This window comes from Chaetodon trifascialis, chromosome 9 (assembly GCF_039877785.1).
Source record: "Chaetodon trifascialis isolate fChaTrf1 chromosome 9, fChaTrf1.hap1, whole genome shotgun sequence".
Lineage (NCBI taxonomy): Eukaryota > Metazoa > Chordata > Actinopteri > Chaetodontiformes > Chaetodontidae > Chaetodon > Chaetodon trifascialis.
In genome coordinates, this window is record NC_092064.1 from 12,396,530 (window position 1) to 12,419,347 (window position 22,818).

At 47.1% G+C, this 22,818-nt stretch overlaps 2 protein-coding genes across 4 annotated transcripts in view; one reads left to right on the top strand and one right to left on the bottom strand.

The window, feature by feature from the left end:
- The window catches only part of vmp1 (vacuole membrane protein 1), a 198,003-nt gene that overhangs the window by 152,106 nt on the left and 23,079 nt on the right, over positions 1–22,818 (top strand). The gene's annotated exons all lie outside the window — the stretch shown is intronic.
- Positions 279–22,477, bottom strand: atm (ATM serine/threonine kinase). Of its 2 annotated transcripts, XM_070970323.1 has the most exons (63): positions 22,391–22,477; positions 21,985–22,111; positions 21,760–21,878; positions 21,128–21,273; positions 20,774–20,938; positions 20,457–20,622; positions 20,100–20,338; positions 19,836–20,005; positions 19,503–19,681; positions 18,936–19,307; positions 18,620–18,823; positions 18,230–18,331; positions 17,784–18,018; positions 17,571–17,702; positions 17,289–17,414; positions 17,069–17,158; positions 16,788–16,962; positions 16,218–16,411; positions 16,053–16,132; positions 15,813–15,968; positions 15,545–15,620; positions 15,196–15,338; positions 14,988–15,105; positions 14,730–14,900; positions 14,434–14,609; positions 14,085–14,328; positions 13,797–13,912; positions 13,478–13,604; positions 13,178–13,377; positions 12,912–13,086; positions 12,429–12,587; positions 12,163–12,295; positions 11,976–12,071; positions 11,730–11,901; positions 11,487–11,628; positions 11,219–11,395; positions 10,901–11,078; positions 10,660–10,765; positions 10,347–10,505; positions 10,135–10,243; positions 9,851–9,939; positions 9,656–9,758; positions 9,325–9,473; positions 9,084–9,188; positions 8,873–8,992; positions 8,545–8,779; positions 8,181–8,351; positions 7,925–8,044; positions 7,188–7,405; positions 6,884–7,091; positions 6,669–6,794; positions 6,402–6,542; positions 6,125–6,263; positions 4,319–4,401; positions 3,813–3,953; positions 2,868–2,984; positions 2,565–2,714; positions 2,285–2,450; positions 1,990–2,076; positions 1,651–1,765; positions 1,452–1,515; positions 1,204–1,346; positions 279–1,119 (listed from the first exon to the last, which is right to left on the bottom strand). In XM_070970323.1, exons 2-63 carry the CDS (start codon positions 22,054–22,056, stop codon positions 939–941), a joined length of 9,270 nt encoding a protein of 3,089 aa, XP_070826424.1. In that variant the 5' UTR covers positions 22,057–22,111; positions 22,391–22,477; the 3' UTR covers positions 279–938. The 2 variants fall into 2 exon arrangements, 1 of the variants encoding a protein (XP_070826424.1); XR_011602468.1 differs by lacking the exons at positions 279–1,119; positions 1,204–1,346; positions 1,452–1,515; ... (51 more) ...; positions 19,503–19,681; positions 19,836–20,005 and having other exon boundaries at positions 20,208–20,338; positions 20,803–20,938.

Sequence of the window (22,818 nt, forward strand, 5' to 3'; positions counted from 1 at the left end):
TGATGAAGTAAAGAGCCTGTCTGAGTGGCCACTCCTCACACTTCACTGGCACTGGTTGAAAGTTTCCCTCCTGAGCACACAGCGAGCCTATAAAGGACTGGAACCTCGTATAAACATCTCACAAGTGTTATCTGCTAACTGCCAGCATGGTGAGTGAGTGCTGTTACACTGAGTACGCAATGGAAAGGTACCTCACTACACAAACTGCACACAGACACAGTAAGCCTCAATAGTCGAGTCAATGATTGACAGAAAATGCAGAGAGCACAGCCACGTCTGAATTAGGATAACAAAACTTAAAGCCAAATGCTTTATTTACTAAACAATTAAAGAGCAGCATTATTTACAGAGCAAAGAAAGAAAAAAAAAGTAGAACAAAGTTGCTGTTGAATAGTTGAAATCCGTACATACATCCAATGTTTCTAAATGCCCTGGCTAGAGATCGATGAGCTTTCCAGCAAAACATAACATTCAGGAATGTAATGCTAAAACAGCTGAGGTGAAACCAAACCGTGCTGGATAAGGACTTCAATTGCATTTCAAGTGCAGTTTCTTTAAAGGCATATCATACAGTCTTTATGCATGAATTCATGGCAAAGAGCTTTGGATATCCACTGCCAATAACATCACTTCATTCAACAGTCTACGTATGAAAACACTCACATCCCATTGGGTAAAACACATGAGCTCTCTTTTACAGTAAACATCAGCTAAACCAGGCTTGTCTGTTTCATTAACACAGTTACTTGGTCTTTCTTTTCAGGATTTTGTAATTCACGCATCACTGTGGCAAAAAATGGTCATCTTATGGTCTGTTTGCATGCATTAAAGCGTGCGGTTTGCCTACTTAGCTTCTTCTGTTAAAGTGCAAATTCAGCTCATGACACTGCCTGAGGCAGGAAGTGAACCGGCCCATGAGCACCTCCTCCTCCTCAGGTCTACACCCAGGCCTGCCAGCCTGGGAAGAGCCTGCTGAGGTTCTTGGGGTCCATGGCTTGCTGGATGAGCAGGTTGACCTGCCCCCCCACGCTGAGCACCGTGCCCTCCTCCACCCCCTTCAGCTTCTCCTGCAACCTCAGCAGCACCCGCTCTGCCACTTTGTTGAAGGTCTGACTGTCACTGCAGGAGGAAGAGCATAAGCTGATGAGAAGGAGCTTGAAGAGAGGAGGAAAACTGTTCGAACACGTTGCTGAAAGTGCGCACCTGGATTTACGGTGGTTGTCTATGTCATCTCCCCCCATCGTGGAGCTGAGCGTTGCGTTGAGCTCCTGCTGCTCGTCGTGCTGCAGGTAGAAGGCCTTCAACGGGTTCATGGTCCAGTCGAACAAAGGGTCGTACAGCAGCACCTATACGCCGCATGAAAACACACGTTTGACATGAAGGAAATGTCAGTGATTTAAGAGAAGAGCAGCTAGGAGGCGTTTGCGTGTGTGCGTGTGTGTTGTTCTTACCTCTACAATAGTCAGCAGAGCTTCTTGAGAGCTCCTCATCACCTCCATGGTCTTCTCACAACATCTGGCCAGAGGAAAACATGTCAATCAAACACTGATGAGGCTACTGCAGTGACTTTGCTTTTTACAAGCCAAATCTGAATCCAGATTGAGATATGATGCATATACAGTATAGAACAAACATGATCTCCCCCCTCACCTCCTGAAAACTCCCTCCACTCCAGTGATGCCCATACCATCCACAATGTCTCTGGACAGTCTGAAGGGGACGGTCTCGGGGGTGGGGAGGATCTTCCCCTGCTCGAAGGCCACACCTGAGCACCAAACACACGGGAAGGAAGCAGGAAGTGTTAGGATGCATGTTATAGCATGCATTCACTCAGTTTCCTTTGATTTTAGAAGACTTCTTTGTTGCTTGAGAGCAGCGAGCTCAGCACACAGGGCGACTGTTTACACAGCCTCACCTTTTCTGAGAAGAGAAGACTGAACTTTCTATGTTTGCGCACAGCAAATAAAACTGATGAGTGAATCATTTTACCTAAATCGATGTGCACCAGCTCAGCAGTCTGCTCATCAACCAGAATATTTTGGATGTGTCTGTCACCCAGGCCGACGATGTAGCCAACTGCAGGCGCAACACACAAAAGTTGGTGAGTAATGCATTGAGTGACTCAAGAGGAGAAAATCAACACGTCATCAATGATTTCAAATCCCAAAGATTTCTCGACAACGCAAGGATTTTGTTTTGTGTCAAAATATGACTGTGAGACATGATGTTGACCTGCTGTATGCACCGTATCGTATTCAAAGGACAAGACCAGTGGTGTCTGTACCTATAGAAGAGGTGGCCACGCTGCGAGTGTAAGCCAGCCGCTTCTCCATCCACACCGCGGGGTCCAGGAATTGCTCCATGCAGAAGTACCTGAAGACGGGCCTGAAGTTCTTGCACACCTCGCTGTAGGCCTGGAGCTTCTCATCAAACGCCAGCCTCTGAGCCTCCTGTGGGGACAGCACGACAGGTTCCTGGTTAGTTTTCTAGCCACGAAAAGCGCAGTCCTGATTGGATCTGCAGTTTGTGCAGTAAGCTGTGTGCTGAATATGCCCAAGGAGTACCATCATCTTCTTGCGGCAACTAAGGTTGGTCCAGTCCTGGGGTCTGAAGCGTTTGTGGGCTCCTTTATTGGAATCCACCAGAAACTCCCCAATAGGCACCGTGCCCGAACACCACTCTAACACGCCGCTACGCTGAGAGAACGGCACCACCTGGACCAAGTACAGTGAGACAGGAAGTTAGCATTTTTGAAGAATGAGTGATTTACAAGTTGATGACCAAAGAAAATGTGCAGCAGAGCCACCCAGTCCTGATTTATCGTTCTCTTTGAATTAAAGAGCAAAGGTCTGAACACTGTGCGTAACCTTGTATCGTCTGATGTTGAGCTTCCTCTTGCGCGTGTCCGTGTTGCGCTGCAGCAGCATGGAGCACATGCTGAAGACCTGCTGCATCACTGCATCCTGCCGCAGGTCGTCCTGACCCTGTTCGCACAAGAGGTTAAAGGTCACTGGAGCGCACCCACGCATCTAAATTCTGCGTTCTACATTCAGTATATAACAGAGGAATTATTACTGCTTTGTCTTGTTTTTTTAACCATTTTAATTTTGGGTCATTAAAATACCAAGAGAAGTGTCAGATTTTCATATCTAAACTGTTTTTGTTACGTAGCATTCAATTCTCCAGGACCGTCAAATATCACTGACCTACAGTATTTTCCACGACTGAGCAACTACACGACAGACTGAGCCAAATGAAATGTGAGATTAACAAAATGTCTAAATATTACACATCGTGCGGGTAAAAAAATCAATCGCATAAATAATAATTATGTTATTGATCTAAAAACAGAAATTCACTGAGGTTAATGATTGGAAAAACTGTTATTTCACCGTGACTCTCCCAAGTGTCTAAGTGGTGAATTATTAGCCTTTAAGAGGCTGACGAGTGTTCTCGCAAACACAAATGTGCTCACACACACTCACACACACAAACATAGAATGTCCTCATTACAAAGGTGTGAAAGCATGTTTGTAATGTCACAAACTTTGTGTTTGTGCTGCTCCAGAAAATTATTAACCTTTAGCCTCGCTGAAACGGAAAAGAACTGAAGTTAAAAGTGAGCAGGCTCCAGGTTCGTCAGGGCTGATCAGACTTTAATCACGCATGACAGCAGCAGCTTCAGCTTCAAAGAGAGGGGATTTGTTTAGTCCAGATCACGCTGACAGAAAGGAATGTCTTTGCACATGTGCAGAACACAAAGGGAATCAAAGGCATACCTCTAACACGACACACAGCAGATGCCCGCTTACCTTCACCAGCTGTCTGCGGCTCTTGCCGTCAGAGCCGACACAGTCGATGATCTTAGGCAGGTTGACTCCTCCGGCCAGGCGATACTGGGGCACGAAAGACCTGAGGGTCACCAGGTTGTCATAGCAACCAGATGGATCCACCTATTCAGACAATGAAATAACTCACGTTATCGTGCAACGCACTTGTTAAAGAAGGTTAAATATTTAGTCTGGAGGGGTTTTGCGCTGGACTGTGCTGTTGATCAGATATTGATTTGATATCACAAAGAGTGAAGTAAAATTTGCATGATTTGTGAAGTCTGTACCTGATGTGTCATTTCATGCTTGTTTTTTACCATGAACATAATGAAATTGGTTTTTCAGAAGCAAATCTCCATATTATTTTGAAGTGACAATCCATCTCCAAGCTCTTCTTTCAGTTCAGAGGAACTCGCTTTCATCTGTAATTTTGCAAGTAAGGAACAACATCAATCAGGGATAATGAAAGACGTTCCAGCGTTTCTCACCTTGATCTCCATTGTGGGGATGACAACCTCATCCAGGTCTTTGATTTGCATGATGGGCTGGTCAGCAGGGATGGGAATAGCCTCTATAATAAAACAGACACAAAGGAGCTTGACATATAATCTACACATTTCATGGTAAGGAAAAAGAGGCACGAATCAAACAGAAATGACTCCCAGCTGTAGCTGTAATGTGTTCATCGTCCATGTAAACCACTAAAAAACTATGAAAGATTTTTACACTGACAGACTAACTGCTCGAGTGTGCAGCATCAGGACAAATGTTGGATTTTCTTGACATTTCAAGGCTAGATATCCTCGAATCCTTGAAATGCCATCCAGTGTGTTACACCAGCGGTCCCCAACCTGTTTTGCGCCACAGACCGGTTTCACATAAAGTAATAATTTGCCGGACCGGCATATAAATGAATAAAAACAAATCATTAAAAATACAACTCACCATTACCTTGAATGTAGTTGTTGTAATTAATGAGCCCTGCGCTTGTTTCTCTTCAGTGACAAGGCTTCATTGCCTCATTTGCGAGCCTGTCGCCACATATTACGCTCAGCGGGCTTGGTGCGTGAGAATCACCTGAAGCGATAAACCTGTATTTTAAATAGGGCTGCTGATATTGTCTCTTAAATGCAGCTTTCTTTTTCTTGGAAGTTGTAGCCTCTTCATCTTCTGTCTCATCATTTGGCCTTTCCCCTTTCCGGAGAAGCTCTCCAAAGATTTACTAATTTTTGCGAGCTTGTGGGCTAACTTTTTTACTACTGTATCACGTGACAGGTTTGACATGTGTACAGAGGCACAGGCGAATGCACCTGATTCTCAAAATCACACTTCTTTCAGACTCTGATGATCAATAAAATATTTTTTTTCAGTCTCTCTGTGCGGCCTGGTGTTTGGGGACCGCTGCTCTAACGTACTAGCTATTTACTGCACTGACTTCCTGTAACTGTTATCATTATCAGTGTGTGTGTCCTGGGTCAGATCCTGGGACTGATCCCGGCCCTGGTTGTTATTATTATTATTCATAGTCTTAGTGTGTGTGTGTGTGTGTGTGTGTGTTGTGGGTCGGATTCCGGCCGGGTTATTATTATTATTAGTGTGTTCGTGTCCCAGGTCTGGTCCCGGGTCTGTAACTGAGTAAGTCCCGGGAAAGTTCCAGGTAATGTCCCGCAAAATTTCTGGGTCGGTCCCGGGTAAGTTCTGGGACTTTGCCGGGACCGACCCAGAAATTTTGCGGGACATTGCCAGGACCAATCTGGGCAATGGCCTGGGAAATTTCCGGGTTGGTCTCAGGTAAGTTCCACGACTTACCTTACGGGGAAAGTGCTGGGTCGGTACTGGGTCAGATCCCGGGTCGGATGCCGAGAAACTGATTCATGCCTTTAATTCAAGCTGACTCGACCCAGCTGTTATTATCATTATTATTATCATTAGGGTGTGTGTCCCAGGTCAGATCCCGGTATGGATCCCGGCCTGGGTTGTTGTTGTTCTTATTATTATTGTAACTAGTATTATTATTGTTGTTGCTATTATCTACTATGAACCAGAACCACGAGCAGAGAGCACATTGGTCTAGTTTTAGCTGCTCTGCACTGACTTCCTGTAACTGTTATCATGTGTGTGTATGTTTGATGTGTACAGAGGCACAGGCGGGTGCACCTGATTTCCAAAATAAAACTTCTTTCAGACTCTGAAGATCAATAAATTTTTTTTGTTCAGCCTCTCTGTGCGGCCTGGCCCGGTGGTTGGGGGTCGCTGTATTGCAGCATTTAGATGACTGTGCTCTGACGACTCACTCTTCTCAGTCTTGTGCTTGCTGGCGTCCATATAAGCCAGAGTGATGTAGGCATCACACAGACGCTCCATCCCACGGATCATCTTCCCTCTTTTTTTCTTGACCGCATTGATGATCTTCTGGGCCACATCTGAACGCTCCTGCACGAGAAAAGCAGTATCACACTGAGCAAACATGTTTCAAACTGTGACAATATTTGCAATAAAAGCCCGAGGAAATGACGTTAACTAATTATGTGTGCCACATGAAACTGTGTATTATATAATAAAACGTCTCACCAGGTCGAATGGCGAGGGCTGCCGCCGAGCGCTCTTAGACGGCCGGCTCCTGCAGAGGCTCTCGTCTTTGTTGGCATTCACGAGGGCAAAGATGATGAAGAGCGTGTGGTGAGGGTGCTCCAGAGACACCCGGCAGATCAGCTGTGAGGAGACGCAAGTGAAGCAGCAGGGTTTTTCAAAAAGGTAGGAATGTATAACTGGTCATCACAGAGAGAAGTCAGCTGCAGATGGCTGCTGCTGATGTGCATTAACAAAGTGTTGCATTACATCATTGAGGACATCATGAAAGCCCGTATCCTCGGTGATGCCAGCCGCCATCTTGGTCCCCATGCGTGCGGCCAGCTGATACATGAGAGGCAGAAACTTGTAGGAAGGGATCGTCTTCACCCCTTTCTGGAAGAGAAAATTAAAAGCATTGAACTTCCATTACCCAAACTCTAACTCTAAAAAAAAAAAAACAATTCAGGCTGTGTTTTACTGACCTTCATCATGTCATTTACGGCCTTAACGTTGGCATTCTCCAGCCAGAGGGAAGCCAGGCGGAACACCCAGGTGTCGTGCTCCTCACCTTGCTCCAGACACTGGATGTAGTTCTCCACCGCCTTACACAGGAAACGCTGCCTGTCTGCCTGCAGGTTGGACAGGGCCTTCTCGTCCAGCTCCAGCTCCCTCTGCACCTTTATTGTATATCTGTGAAGTCAGATGCGCAAGCATGTTGAACTACCACTTGTTATCTGCGCTTCTACTGCATCTAAATAGCCAAATCTGCGCTTTTCAAACACAGACCTGTTCGTCACTTTGTGCTCCTTTATCAAATCCACTTCCTCTTTGGCCTTCGCCAGCAGAGCCTGCTTGTTCTCAAACTCAGAGGAGTTCATGTATTTGTCGATGCTCTGGTACTGGGCGTCAGAGAAGCGGGCCAGAGACAGGAAGGCCTCCGTCCGCTGACTCTGCAGCCTGAAGTCCCGATGAACTCCTGAATCCTCCTCGATCACCTCCACTGCCTGAGAGAGCAGCACAGGAGGGACTTTCACAGATATGGAAAGCTAACAACTAATAGCTATATAATATTGACAGCGTGGCCTCATTCCGTGACTTACGAGGGACTGTGTAGAGGCACACAGGTACAGGCAAACTCACACACACACACACACACACACACACACACACACACACACACACACACACACACACACACACACACACACACACACATATGAATAATTTAAATTTGTACACTCTGCTGTAGCCTGAGGACATAAACTGTACACTTGCAGAAGTTTAATATTTATGTGTTCAGGCCTACTCCTTATTCATTTGTACATAAATATATAATTCATGTGTGAGTATATGAGTACGGGTGTCTGGAAACCACCTGGCTGATGGGTAATAACTCACTCATTTCTCTGAGGGAGGCCCTCACTTCACAGTGTTCATCAAGCTACATTATATGTAGCCAGAAGTGAACATAGTGAGCAAGCTATCCTCGTCTGGTTGACGGGACACCATAAACTTCCTCTTACCCTCTCCAGGTATTTCTCCAGTATGACTCCTGGGCTTTCCAGGCAGGTCTCAGCCAGCCAGTTACCACACAGTCTGAGGCACTCGGTGTAGACTGGAGCCACAGCAGGATTTAAGTCCACCTAGCCAACAAAACCATAACAAAGAGGACAGGAATAATGCCTCTTCACGTTTATGGATTTTCTTTATTTCAAGTGGCAAGCATTATAACACTCTAACTTCTAACATAACATTTAGGTTAGCGTGTGTTTGTCTGACCTTTTCCTCGAGGATGTTTATCATCTGTCTCAGCAGGCCGAGGGCCAGTCCCTGCTCTCCCTTTGCCCAGAACACCTGAGCTTCCTCCAGCTGCCATGATGACACGGGGGATGATGTCCAGGACCCTCCACCACCATGCTGCTTCATCTGGAAGACTGCCCGCTCTGCCAGCTAGACAGAAACCACAACACTGTGAGGACTCTGTAGACAACTGTTCTCACCATATTCACCACACACACACACACACACACACACACACACACACACACACACACACACACACACACACACACACACACACACACACACACACACACACACACACACACACACACACACACACACACACACACACACACACTACCTGTGTGTTCCCAGCCTTGCAAGCCAACCGGCAGAGCTCCATGAGGTGGTCAGTGAGCACCGAGCTGAGGTACAGGATGCTGTCTGGGTCTCCCACCCTGGACATCAGGGTGTGCTGGGCAACAGAGCGGGCTGCCAGGATGGGCTCCACCAAAGCAAAGTCGCTGTCAGTGAGCAGCTGAGAGTGCTGACGCCACTGACTGCAAACTTCCCTCAGAGTCACATCTGAGAAGGGCCTGATTAAAAACATTTTTTAGGCAAGATGTTAATAAATTCACCCATCAGGCGAACACATGAAGGCAGGGAACATGTTTGACTGCAGATATCACCTGGAAAAGAGTTGTTTAAGGCTCTCCAGCTCCCTGATGCTCTGCAGGTTCCTGAGAGCCGGGTACAGAGAAGACACAGCCTCTAGACTGCCTCTGCACAGCCCCTCCACCTCTGCACCCCTGTGGAAACACACAACCACACGGATGGGTGAATTATTTTGCCAGTGGAAAAGTGAGTAGGGACTGAAACTCCTCTAAATGTCTTACATACCTGGCCTGTTTCATAGTTTCATCAAATATGGAGAACTCTTTGTCCCTCAGCGCTTGCAGGGAACAAAACACTGATTCATGGAAGCCAGGTTTGGATTTCTCACTCCTGATACAGCACATTGGATTTGGAGGGAAGAAAACGTATAAAATGAGAGATGGCGTGTGATTCTCTGCTGGGTTACAGCTGAGCTTTGTATAGCAGATACTGCACTCTCAGCTGCCTGCGGCCCCTTTTGCCTCACCTCTCTGACAGCTCATAGTCCCACTGTGTGTTCCTCCAGGCGGCCTGGAAGCGGAGCTCTCTCAGCTCAGCTCCCCACTCCACCCCTTCGCTCTCCAGACCCCGCATGTAGGTGGCGAGGATGCTGCTCAGACCAAAGTTCTGCAGGCCCTGTTGGTGCGACGGGGAGAGGGAACATCACAACTGAAGAGGCGCATTAAGCAAACATGAATACCTCGTGTACCATATAAGAATTTAATTTGGGCAAATCTGCAGCGTCTTCATCGTCGCATCTCCACTTCCTGGATCATTCAGATGAGACAGGTGTATTTCAACAGCTTTCATTATCATACCTCCACAATGCCCACTTGTCGAGTGACCTCAGGCAGTGTAGAGTGAAGGTCGTATGAAGTCAGGGCCTTCCCCCACATAGCCTCATGCTCATAGGTTCGAATCCTATAAATCAGCATGTCAAAACAAGGGAACAATTGATGAAGTGAAAGATGGTGGGCAGGTCCGCAGGTCACATTAATCGACTTGCTGACTACCTTGTCAGTGGACTGGTCATCGTCTCCCCGCCACAGCCATACAGACTATCAGGCTCTCCAATGCTCCGATACACCTCAATCAGCAGCCCCTGCAAAAGAGGGTGAACACAGAACAAATGAGTGGAAATCATTCTTTGCACACTAGCTTACAGCCATTTACACTACTTAACACCACACTGGGCTCACACTGGGCAATAAACAATCAAGCTACAACTGTTGTAGGCGTCCACCAAAAAGAACTAGCATTGTCAATGCAAAACACATGTGTGGCATGAAGAACTGACCTGCAGACTGATGTTGGTGTCTTCCACACTCTTCTCAGTCAGGCTGGAGATGGTGAAGGTCTGGCTGTTGTCCTCAAAATTGATCCTGCGTGTTGCTTTGGATTTGGTCCTACAGAGTTGTTAGAAGACAGGGTTGAATAACTCTCTAAATGTAAGGCATGAATTCAAATCCCATTGAGAAAAATGTCCTGCGGTTTGAGTTAATTGCAAACCTGCGACTTTCCTCCATGTTAGCTTTGATTTTGTCGACATAGATCTCAGTGTACAGCAGGGCGGTGAAGTGTGCTGAGCAGGACTGAGCAGCTTTGGCCACCTCCAGGTAGTTCAGTTCCAGCCAGAAGTTTGAGTCGCACACCGTGCTACAGGAGCTGCTGGAGGAGGGATACGGTGTTTATGTGTTTACATGCACCCATCTTAACGAGGACAGTTTGCCATTGTATCAGCAAATCAGATAAAGAGGCCCAAACAGTACAAAGAGAATCCACTTTTATCTGAATCACATGTGATTACAACAACACTGCATACCTCTCAGCTTCCAGGGGTCTCTGCTGGTGTCTCAGATAGTCAATAACAGTGAGCATGGTACGCAAAGAGGTCTTGTCGTACAAGCCCTGGCTGGTGGTGTCCGACTCTGTACAGGGTCATAAATGCAAATAACAAAAAAAACAAAAACATACAAACTCCTGAGTGTGATGACAAACACCCTAAACTGGAGTAAGGCGACAAAGGGGATGATAAATTATCATTACTATGTGTCAGAACCTACCAGAGTCAGAGTTGAGAGGCGTGGCAGACCGGCTGGACGCCTGAGCATTTCTGGAGCAAAAGCTGAAGAAGTCCCGAATGTGGGAGGAGAGCAACTCTCTCCACGATCCGTCGGCGTCATCCAGAAGGATGGAGTGAATGATGAGGGGCAGCAGCCTCTGGCAGTAGTCCACCCACACCTGGAGACAGACAGCAGGAATGAGGTGTGCTTAGATCTGGAGCTCCGGAAAACAGGATGGACTTCAAATGGAACTGTTTCAAAAAGTGGACCACAAAGGCAGTCTGAGAGTGCCTAAAGAGACGTCTGTGTGATGCTCACCAGACACAGCGGTCGTGACAGTAGCAGAGCCTCGCTCCTGACTCCTCCACTGTCGAGCAGGGCGGTGCACAGAGCCTTCAGCCAGGCTTTGTGGTCACCTGCCTGGGGAATCCAGAACACCTGATTCTCCAGCTTCTCCCTGGCCTCCGAACTATCCTTAGCACTCACAGCTGCCACCTAAACAGGACAACAGTCCACGCGCATGCATGAAAACACACATGCAGACATTCAAAGCATTTAAGTGAGGGATATACATTTGACCCCCTACCTTCTTCTTGGCCTTTCTGAAGGGATTGAGGTAGGCCAGCATGGGGTCTCTATTGTCTTTGTGTTGCTCCCAGAAGTCAACTCCAGCCTGCGTGGCGAGGATGTCCTTCACACACTGAGCGGCTGCCTTCTTCACCTCAATACTGTCAACCAACCACAGCACAGAACGCACTCTATATAAATACAAACCACTTGCTCCTCCACAGTCACGTGCGACAAATGTTTGATCTAGGTTTCACCGTACCTCTGTTGAGTGAGCGCATCGTTCATGCAGTTGAGGACGATATAAAGACGCTGTGACTCCGCGGAGGTGAAGAGAGACGCGGCCTTGTCGTAGAGGGAGTCTCTGCCGTGAAGCAGGGCGATGGTGGAGAAATCCACAGGACCAAGTTCTCCCAGACAGCTGCCTGCTGCCTCTGCAGGAGCAGATTTGTGTTTGTAAAACTGGAAATGATGAAATGGTTGTTGATAAGTTGTTTTGACTTTGTACCGAGAATGTTGGCTCCTTCGGGGTGGTTGGCTGCTAGCTTGCAAAGCTGCAGCAGGCTGAGGACCAGCTTCACCAGCACGCTGTCTGTGGGTTCAGCTGCAAGGAGAGCAAAGAGGGAAGAAGCAGCTCATTAGATACTTAACAGGCGACAACTTTTTGGACCGTTCCTCCTCATCTGGCATCACACCGTGGCACTCTTTGAGCAGCTCCCTGATCTGTCCCTTGTTGTCATGCAGCTGTCTGGTCAGCTCCTTCAGCCCCTCGAGTCTGGTCAGAGGCAAGGAGTCACATGACGTCACTGACAGGAAGTGGGTTATCTCCTGTGAAGAGGGTGTAGATCAGCAATGAAATTCAGGATTGTTGATTTCACTGATAAGATGCATGCTGCATGCATCATAAGAAAATGACTTGGACACATGACACGAGCACATGGAGTCTAGTTTAGGCCATTACCTGTCTCAGCGTGAAAGTCCCAGTGTTATATTTGAGCCTGTGCTGAACGGATCGAAGCTCTCTGAATTCAGGGAGGTCAGGAAAAGGCTCCAACCTGCTGATGGCTCCTTTTAGCTTCTGTTGATTTTCTATCACGAGAAACTGCAACAGACTGAGCACCTAGAGGGGCGAGAATGAGGAGAGAATGTGATGCTCCCAAATGCTGAAAGGAGGCAGACGTTTGTCTCAAAATGAAATAATGCAAAATGTCTTCAGGGGAGCTTGATAAGTGAAAAAAATATGTACTAGAACTTATAAATCCTGAGTTAACAGTTTTATCAAATAAGTAGCACCCAATGGACCCTTGTGTCCGGGTGGTTTTAAAGTTAATGTGTTGCACTTCTTTGATGATATAAAACCTGTAAAAATGTACACATATTTACACTTTTAGGAAGAATAATTCATAATTTCTTTTGCATCTGCAAAAGCTCCGTAGTCTCTTACCTGCTGTGAGATGGTGGGCCGGCTGGTCACCTGAGCTGTGAGAGTCCCAACGATGACCTGTAGGTGGCAGTCTAGTGCATCATCACAGAACTGCAGAGCCGCCCGGCACACAGATGTCAACAGGTCGCAGCACAGAGAGAGGCTTCGGTTAGAAACCTCGTCACACTGGACTGGTCTGAGGGTCAGAGAAACACAGACTGGTTTGGCTTTGACAGTGTCAAACGCAGTGTGTGTGATGTCTGCATGCTGCCTTTGTGTGCACCAACCTGCTGTTGATATAGTGAATGAGTGTGTAGATGATGTCTCTGAGGACGAAGGCCCAGGCGCCCCCCAGGCCGTCCTTCACCTCTCTGAGCAGCAGGCTGACAAACAGGTGATACATGAGGAGGATGCGATGGCGTTCGTAGCTGTTGGTCGTCTCTGCTGCTCGTTCACACACCGCCAACAGGATCCTCTGGATAGAAATCTGCAACACAAAAAAGTCAATCAGGGCAGTTTTATACAGAAGAGGGGAAACATTTCACAGGCTATAATAGTCAAAAAAATTAGAAATGGTGGTCTATTACCGGAGTTTTTGACAGAATGGCGACCAGAGACTTGTGGTTTGCACTGTGGCACTTGCTGAGGTAGTCCAGTGTCGCTTTAATAACGTAAGAGCTGAAGTATGGTGGGTTTGGTGCAGGATCCAGTTCCCTGAGGCGCATTAAACAATTATCAACTCATACGTTTTCTTCCATTTTGCTTTGAGATTTAGATTACAAAGAAAAACAACCATTATCAACATAGAAGTGTTGTCAGCACAATGATCAGTGAATGAATGAGGGCATAAACAAATAAAATTAACCAGTACAAGCAACAATCATGGTAAATTTTATGTACCATTACCCTATAAAGCGTTTCAGGTCTCCTCTGTCCTCTTCAGCTCCACTTCCTTCATACAGAGTCATCAGCAGTTCCACCACTATGTCCGCCAGGTTACCGTGGATCAGGTTGTCAATCTCCTGTAGATGCATCGACAAACACGATGTATGTGCATTTGTTTTCCTTTTCTGTTTCTTTTCACCATTATTGTCGCTGAATGTGTCATGATGCGATCAAATTATAACATCTGCATGAAATAAGAAGCCTCATGCCAGAAGCAGATGTAGGCAGATGTTATCCAGCTGCGCTGACCTGTTTGCCCAGACAGTTGGCATCTTTGAGCAGGTCGTACACCCTGTGGGCTTTCTCTCTCTGCTGCGCGACCTGTGCATCCTGGCCAGACAAGGCAAAGTACGGCAGGATGTTGACCATGATCTTGGGGAAACAGTCGGCCAATAACTCCCTCCAGTCCTTCTCGAGATACCTGCCGATAGACTTCACCTGCTCAAAGTCATCCAGGAAGACCAGGTGGGGGATCAATACCTGGTAGGAAGAGCTTCAAGGGGACAGAAGACAAAGGGGGTGATGGATGGGTGGTCAGTGTAAGATCACTGCTTAATGGTGAAAGGAGTGGAGACTAAACATAGAAGAAGCTCCTCACATGTAGAAATCCTTGACTGTGTCGTGGTCTAGGAGGGTGTAGGGGAAAGATCCAAGAGTGTAGCGGTCGTCAGACTGTCTCTGCGCCAGCCACTCGGCTACCAGGTAGTACAGGTGAGAAGTGACGAATGTTTTCACGCTCCTGTAGCCCAGCGCTGTGGAGACGCTGCACAGCATCTGTGACAAAACGACAAACACAGACACTACGTTCATGTCCTGTGTAAATTCATTTTTTAAAGCTGCACGCTGCATCTTGAGCCTCCATTTCCACAATGCACAAAGCCCTGAAATCTTCACCTTTTTGATAAGCTGTTCCTCGATATTGTTCTCCTTGTAGGACTGGAAGAGTGCAAACAGAGACTGTTTTTCGCAGACTGGGCTGCAACACAGCACAACGGACAAACTCTTCAACAGGGCAGCCTTGCGGTTGAAAGACTCGTCCTGCTGGTCCCCTGAAGAGCTGCTTCTCTGAGGAGACACAAGGAGAAGCATCCAGGAGGTCAAACAGAAGCAGAAAACACACAGAATGAGCTCGTCAACACCCAATGAACTCACTGGGAGCCTCATGCCTTCCTGAGCCTTCAGGTAAACAGTCTCAAAAGCTGCCTGCTGGTGTTTCAGTGGCAGCATCTTCCTTTTCTCTGGATGCTCTGGTCTCATCTCCAGAAACAACCTGGAAACACAGCAATGATCAGATCTAAGATCCACTTACTTTCTGTAAAATGTATTCTGACATGTTGTCAGTGGTGCCGAGTCAGCGTACCTCTCCACTGACGTGGCTACCAGCATGCGGACTTGGTGGTGGGCATCCGCGAGGTGAGATGGGAGGATGACAGACACGGGACGATCTTCCTCTCTCTCAGAACCCCTGATACTTAAAACCGCCCACTTACAACACGGGTCGGCCTGTCAGAAGGCAATCAAATTCCGAATAAGCATGTATTTACAAAAATCAATGAAGTCGATGAGGTCAAACGGTAAATATATTGTCTTTATACTGTTTTCAAGTAAGTATACGTCAAAAAGGATTAGCAAGTTATCACATCCAGTGCCTGGCTTGGGTCATTTATTCAAAATAAGATTAAAAAAAAGATAGATAGATGACAGCTTACCTCCAGCAAGGCGACCAGACATTGCACTAAAGCAGCTCGTACAGCTGCCCTGCATTTTCCTGTCTGGCTCAGGAAACTGAAACACAGCACCGTGGTTGAGTATCAGAGACTGAATCGCTAACAAATTGCAGACAGATTATGATTGACTTCCCTGCGACTCCTGCGAGGAGGCACATTTTACATTTGAACATCCCCAAAGACTGACGATCAGTTTACATAATCTCTTACGACCGTACACGTGTTCATGTTGTAGAAATACGCCACTCACCAGAATCCAGACACCACTTGTAGCAGAGATCCCTGAACGTGTCTCATGTCCTCCGGCAGGTGGTGGGTCTTCCCCAGGCTCCTGATGGAGGGTAACAAACCCAGCAGAACAGCAGCACAGATCTCTTGGTCTTGACGGTACTGAGAACACAGGTCCCTGTCAACAACAAACAGACTTTAGCATTCAGCATCGATTAGCTGAAACACATTAAAACAGAAAGTCACCGAAAGATCTCCCTACGCGAGAGGGCGAAGCAGCGAATCAAAATCCTCTGGAGAGAGCGAGTCCTCAGCGGGAAGCTTCTTCAACAGGACAAGATACTGTAAGAGAGCCAGATGTGAGAGTTCATCAGCTGCACCACCATCGCCACTGCGACCGCGCCTCTCCCCGGCAGCTGCTACCCACCATGTTGAGGTGCAGGGCTTTGCTGAAGTCCATCTGCTCCAGCAGCAGCAGCAGCCGACGCCGCACCTCCTGTGGTTTGAAGAGCAGACCGTGGACGGGCTGGACTGAGCTGCACTCACACAGGAACTCCAAAGCTGCGAGGAGAGCCAGGTCGTGTTGGGCCAGATGATCGTCTGCTAGCAGACTTTTTGCACCTGACGGAGGACAGAACCAGCTTTACTAAACGAGCGTTGACAACAACGGATTTGGATTTTCAGTCTCTGCCTCTGGGTAGCCAGGGGGCATGCTGCTGCTGCTGCTGCTGCTGCTGCTGCTCAAAAATGTGATTTCTTTGCTTGTAAACCAGCTAAGTTGCATGGCTCATGTCGCTGGTCTATTGTACTCCCACAGGCTGGGGCCATGTTGGACTAATGTTGTGATATTGTAAACATGGTGAACTGTGTCTGACAGCACTTTTAGAAAATTGTCCAATTTGTGTGGTCATTTATTGCGTTGGTTTCTTTAAATGATATCATATCTTTGTAATCCCTAGAGAGGCCTTGAGTTTGAGAGCAGGCGATCCCTTCTCACCTGGCCCACAGGAAGCATCACTGCTGTCCCCCTTCTGTCTGTGGGGCCCGTTGGTGCTGCTGTGGGACCCGTCGCCCTCGTCAAACAGGATGTTGTTATCTTCCCATTTATCATCCATCTGATCGTCTTCATCCACAGCGCTCTTAGAACAGCTTCTCTTAGAAACGCTGCTTAACTGAAGAGACAAGGGAGTTGGAGGAATTCAAGCAAACTAGCTCTGAAATGAAGACTTTCACCTTTTTCTCCTCAAACATGTTGAACCTGCTCCAGATGTGACTTACCAACAGTTTGCAGATCTCAGCCAGGTCACTGAGGAGACTGGCTGGCAGGAGCATAATGAAGAGACTGGAAGAGATTGCAGAAACTTTATCCTGCAGAAGAGAGGACAAAAGATTTACCCCAAAAAAGTCAGTAGAGGATGTGGCTGAGTTCTCTTTAATTTGATTAAATTCATCTAAACGCTGCATGATTTCAGCAAAATGCATCCTGTCATGATGTCACCTTGTTTTTGCTGCTGGCTGACTGTGTGCAGAGCTTCATCACGGATCTGAGCGTGCTCATTGTTCCTTCCTCTGTCATCTTCACTTTCACACTAGAAACAAAACCACTGAAGTCCTGGGCCACGGTCTGGTTACAAGAACACACCAACAACCTTTAATTCCTCTGTGCTTTGATGGAATGTTTTTAATGTTTCAGTCGCTGTGATGATTAGTCACCAAAGGATGGAAAGATCAGTCTACTGTATGTTCACATTTTATTCACGTGGATGCATCTGAACGATACCTTGGCTTTAGTGAAGAGCTGTGAGCGGCAGGCCTCCTCCTCAGTCAGAAACCCGATGGAGACATAACCTGCTAGAACACCGGTCAGCAGACTGAAACAGCGCACCAGACACTCTGGAGGGGTGGACTGAGACTGTGGAGGTCAGAATAGACACCAGTTAGTCATTGTGACGACTACACACACATAAGCGCACAAGCATTAACCTCCGCTCACATCAGGGGAGTAGCAGTTGAGCAGATTCTCAGCCACACAGAGCAGGGATTGCTCCAACTTGGTCCTGAGGCCGGGAACGGCAGCGAGTTGGCCGTCGGCTGAAGCCATCTTCACCGACTCGTCAGTCCCTCGCATCGCTGCGGGCAGAGTGTTGAAGCTGAACTGCAAGTACAGCCTCTCGATCTCCTCCAGGTTGTCTTTGGCACTGGATGAGGTTTGCTCTTGAAAAAAGGCACTTTGAAAACAGAATTGAAAACTGAATTATTTTTATGCAAAAATGACCTTTAAGTACAGAAAAGACTTGGAAAGTTGATACCAGTGTAGCAGGAATTTAAAATCAAATAGGACATATTAATATCGATGCCATAAAGACGTGTGCAGAAATGGGCGGTGGTGGTGGTGGTGGTGGTGGTGGTGGTTTTGGTCCTCAGGATCATTTCCCTCACCTTTCTATTCCTTCAGTACCCAGCAGAAACTTCAGGCCAGTTCTTGTGTCTTTCAAGGTCAGAGAGACCAGGATGTTCGCCACCAGATTGTGCGGAAAGTCTCTGCAAACAAGATCAGAAAAAACATACATTTGCAGCTCTTTATCTTAAAATAAAAAAATTGTAAATGTTATCAAGTTTTGAAAAAGTCAAACTTGGAGCAGATATTTTCTGTTTCTGTACATGCAGCAGAGCAAGAAAACCAGACTGTATCATTTAAGCAGAGAGCAGATCGTCTCAAGATATTCTAATTTACATCCCTAAATCAGCAAGTACAGAACCAGGACAAATTATCTACATTCAAAGTCAGATAAATTCACGGTTCATGTAAAAAAGCTGCACAGTGCCAACCTGCAAATGATGGGGTGGGGTCTGGAGCTGTTCTCCATGTCATCGCTCTGATCGGTCATCAGCAGCCAGGCTACGAGGGTCTCCTTCAGATTCGGGAATGGAGATCCCTCTGTGACTCCCACACAGTCCCAGCCTGAGCTTGAGATGAGACTTTTAGGGACGGGACACTTTAGCAGGGCCTGGGCGAGACAGAGAGCTGCACCCCTGTGGACAGAGAGAAAAAACAGGGGCTAAATACAAACACAAAAACAAAGACATTTGTTAAAATGACACATTTTCAGTATGAACAAAGATTTAATGTATGGTGGAGACTCACTGAGATGGTTTACATGCTGAACCACAGAAGAGCTTCCAGAGTTCTCTGTCCATATTGATCAGCCCACCGTGGACTACAGCGCTCAGCAGGTCCAGGCTGAGGGCCTCCGTCTGGGGTGAGCTGACCCCTCGCAGGGCCAGGGCCCACACCCGACCCCACAGCCTGCTCAGCTCCGTCCTGTGGGCTTGGGCCCTCTCCGGGTGGCGGGCCTGACAGCGGGCCACCTCCCTCAGACAGCGCAGCACGTACGGCCCCCTCTCTCCTCTCCGCTGCTCTGCCAGGAGCTGGTACAACACTGACAGCAGCGGGACCAGCTCCTGGCTGGGCACCATGGACGGGTACTTGGAGGCAAGCACTGCAGTGATCTGCAGCCTGAGAGGAGAAAAGGCAAGAGTGTCTTTACATGCTCACTCATCTGGAGTGAGTACAATCAGGGAAACAACAGGCTACTTTTCTGTGTTTTTCTACCACAAAAGAAAATCAATAAAGCCAGTTTTTTAAGCGCTCATACAAAGCACTAATGAGTTTACCTTTAAAATCTTCTTACAGTCATTGTGATTTTCGTACCATGGAATGATATCAAAGTCACTATGCTGAGGCTGCAGATGCTCCCGCAGGACCTCCCAGCCCAGTTCAATGCGTCGTCGCTTGCTGGCTGTTCCATGGGTGGGGCTGCCCATCTGGGTGGCTCTGACGGAGGCCTGGGTCACCTCCAGGACATGGGTGTCATTGTCATCACTGAACAGCTGCATGCAGGAAGATTAAGAAACTATTGCAACCAAGACAGAGAATCCTTACAGGCATGTGCAGCATTACATCTCAGCTAAATAACTTTGTAAAGAAACATTTACAAAGGAAAGTGTGATTATCTGTACATACTTGAGAACTGATCTCTATTACCTGGTGACAGATGTCAGCCGTGAGCTCAATGAGATTGTCTTTGACAGCTATGTGTCGGGTCCCTGTGACGTACTTCCCTCTGCTGCCTATATGGCTGATTTCTCTGATTAAGGCATCGTACAGGTTGTACAGCAGACTCCGCCACCTGGTCCAGTCCTCAGCATGAGCACCTAAAACATGAGAGGGAGGACCAGTAGCCAGTGGTTATTTGTCTACGGACACAACTTGGAGATTGCCACTTAAAAAAAAAAGAGAGATCACTACCTGCATCCTGAGTCTTAGCTCCTTTGGGGTGGTGAGCACAAATCTGCAGCTTAAAGAACTCCACAATCTCGTCTTTGAGAGCCGCACTGGGCCTCATGTCCGCCCAGACATACAGTATGGAAGGCAGAAGCTCCTCTCCCAGGTGACACACCCTCATCCGACAGTTCATGGCCGCGGATCTTAAAAGGATGTTGAGAGCAGAGACGAGGTGCTCCAAAATAGCCAAGTGTCTCTCCTGCCTAAAAGAGTCGAAGGATTTCAAAAAAGAAAGCAGTAAGTGCATCACGTTTGCATCTATTTATCTAACTGGTGTACATTATGTTTACATTTCAGGGTGACGTTGGCGAAAGTGTTCACCTGGCGTTTAGCAGCGCTTTGGAGAAGAAGCTGAACAGAGTGTTGTTGAATCCTTCAGCCTGCATGCAGCAGCCCTGCACCACCGTGTGGATGACTCTGCTCACCAAGACACGGTTGATGGACTTGGATGATGAGTTGAACAAGTCGCAGTACAACTCCAGAAGTCCTACAGATCCAAACATAAACAAAAGGTGGGCAAGGTGGGATTACAACATCGGAACACAGTAATAACAGTGCAGAAAAATAAGGTTGTTTATGAAATTTTGCTGCAATTGTTACATCATTTCTTTATATATTTAGATGATTATCCCACTGACGGTGCCACTGCTGTGGAGTGATGTCACACCAGTACTTGCGGACAGAGAGGATGTCCTTTACTAGGAGGCTGCTGTAATCTTCTCCATAGGCTGAACAGCTGTATGAACTCTCCAGGACGTCCATCACATGTTTCAGCAGCTCGCTGCACTTTAGACGAGGCCCACCTGCAGCCAGCAAGAGACGCACAACAGCTGCAGATCCCATACGATGTACAAACAAACTGCTCACACTTTGTTCTGTTTCCTACTCAGAAAATGAGTCAAGTGAAGTAACAAAAGACATTGAGCGAACAAATGTACAAAAAACATCCCTAAATGTAATTTGACTGGATCCTGCAAAGACAGTTCCCTTACGTTTGTTTGCACAGCGAATTAAGTATTTGACCAAACTGCACATTTCAGCCATCTTCTTCTGCCGCGTGGCCAGTGTAGTTGCTGTGACGTTGGATTTGCTCGACTGTATGCTCTCTGTCTCCTTTTGGACATAACGCTGCAGAAATCTGACATGGAAAAACAAGAGCATGTAATACAGAATAGAAAGTGCCAGCAGTCTTGATCGAGGCCATTGGCCCTGGCAGATAACTGAACCTAATACAACCAAAACTAATAAAATAACAGAACACGGAAATTACAAAATCAGCATATGCACATAGTACAGATATCTTGCTCAAAACGGAATGAGAACAGATTCTTATGAAACAACTTGAAATAGCAATCCTAAATACAGAGAGCCAAATTTCCATTCCAGTACTAAGCACAGTGCGGTTCCTGGCAGTCAGCTGGTATTCATTTATGAATGATGCAGAGAAACAAAAGAGAAACTAAACTGAGAGAACAGAAATACACTAGATCAACTGCCTTGGCAGGCAACGTACAAAAAACGTGCAGAAAGTGTGCGTAAAATGTAAAATCACATAGAGCCAGATATCTTTAGAAGTGTTTTGTTGCTCATGTACAAAAAGATCAAATAGGCAGAGGCAGACTACCTGAAAACAGCATCCCATGATAGTTGCTTGGAGCCTTTCGCTTTAAGTCCAGAGGTACGATCTAACTCCTGCACAACCTCTGGAGTCCGAAGGATCCGTCTAAAACGCTCAGCTTCTTTCTGGAGGTGTGAGGGGAGGGCACAGCTCGCATCATTTAGGATTCATACAGCAGGAAGCTGAAGCGCAACACATCTCATTTCACTGTTTGTGTGCAGGTGTGATTACCTTCCTCTCTGTAGCTTTGTCACTCTCCAGCCCCCTGCAGCAGACCAGGAGATCATGAAGAGCCAGACTCATTGTGCTTCACAGTGGATCAGGGCACAGCTTTCCCCAGTGTAGACTGTAATTCAACCTGCCAGGGCAGGATGTTGACAAGAGAGGATGTTGTTGTTCGTCAACATTATGCCTACACTACAAACACATCAGCTTTATTCTCAAAAGCACTGCTGGCAAACTAAATACCTGAAATGAGTTTAAATAGCTACCAGATAACAACTACTGCAACCACTCTGTAATCAGCCTGGCCTTGCAGACGAGCGACTTAAGCGAAACTAGCGTGCAAGACTAGACGTGAACTTGATTCATATTCAAACACTCAATACAATCTGTAGCTGTCAGGGTGATCACTGACCTCTGCTGACTGTGCTGACTGTGATCACTGAGCCGGCTCACATGCAGAGATGTTAACTGAGGTGCTACACTGCTGCGGGAGCCTGCTACTTGTGCCACTCACTCACTCACAACTTTGCCATCTTGACGTGCGTTAACAGACACGCGAACGCAGACGTACACCACGCAGGAAATTCCCGCCCCAGCAGCAGCCGTGATTGGGCTACGTCACTTCCTATTCGTGGCTGGAACCGAGTATGTCATGTAGCTTTAAAAATAAACTCATTGTTTTATCAGGTGCGATATTATTAAAACAAAAATGTGTGTAGAAGTCATGTTCGATCTATTACACTATCATATTTGTGTATAGCAGCCTGTGGGGAGTCGTGGAGCCGGACGTTTCGGATTGGACTACAACTACCGAAAGCCCAATAGGAATATGACCTTGAA

Excerpts from the sequence above, each read along its gene's own strand:
- atm (XM_070970323.1), bottom strand. The coding sequence starts at position 22,056 with ATGAGTCTGGCTCTTCATGATCTCCTGGTCTGCTGCAGGGGGCTGGAG. Across the intron at positions 11,902-11,975 it reads CGAAGGAGCCAACATTCTCG|AGGCAGCAGGCAGCTGTCTG; the intron begins GTACAAAGTCAA and ends CTGCTCCTGCAG. Across the intron at positions 8,780-8,872 it reads CTTAAACAACTCTTTTCCAG|GCCCTTCTCAGATGTGACTC; the intron begins GTGATATCTGCA and ends GTTTTTAATCAG.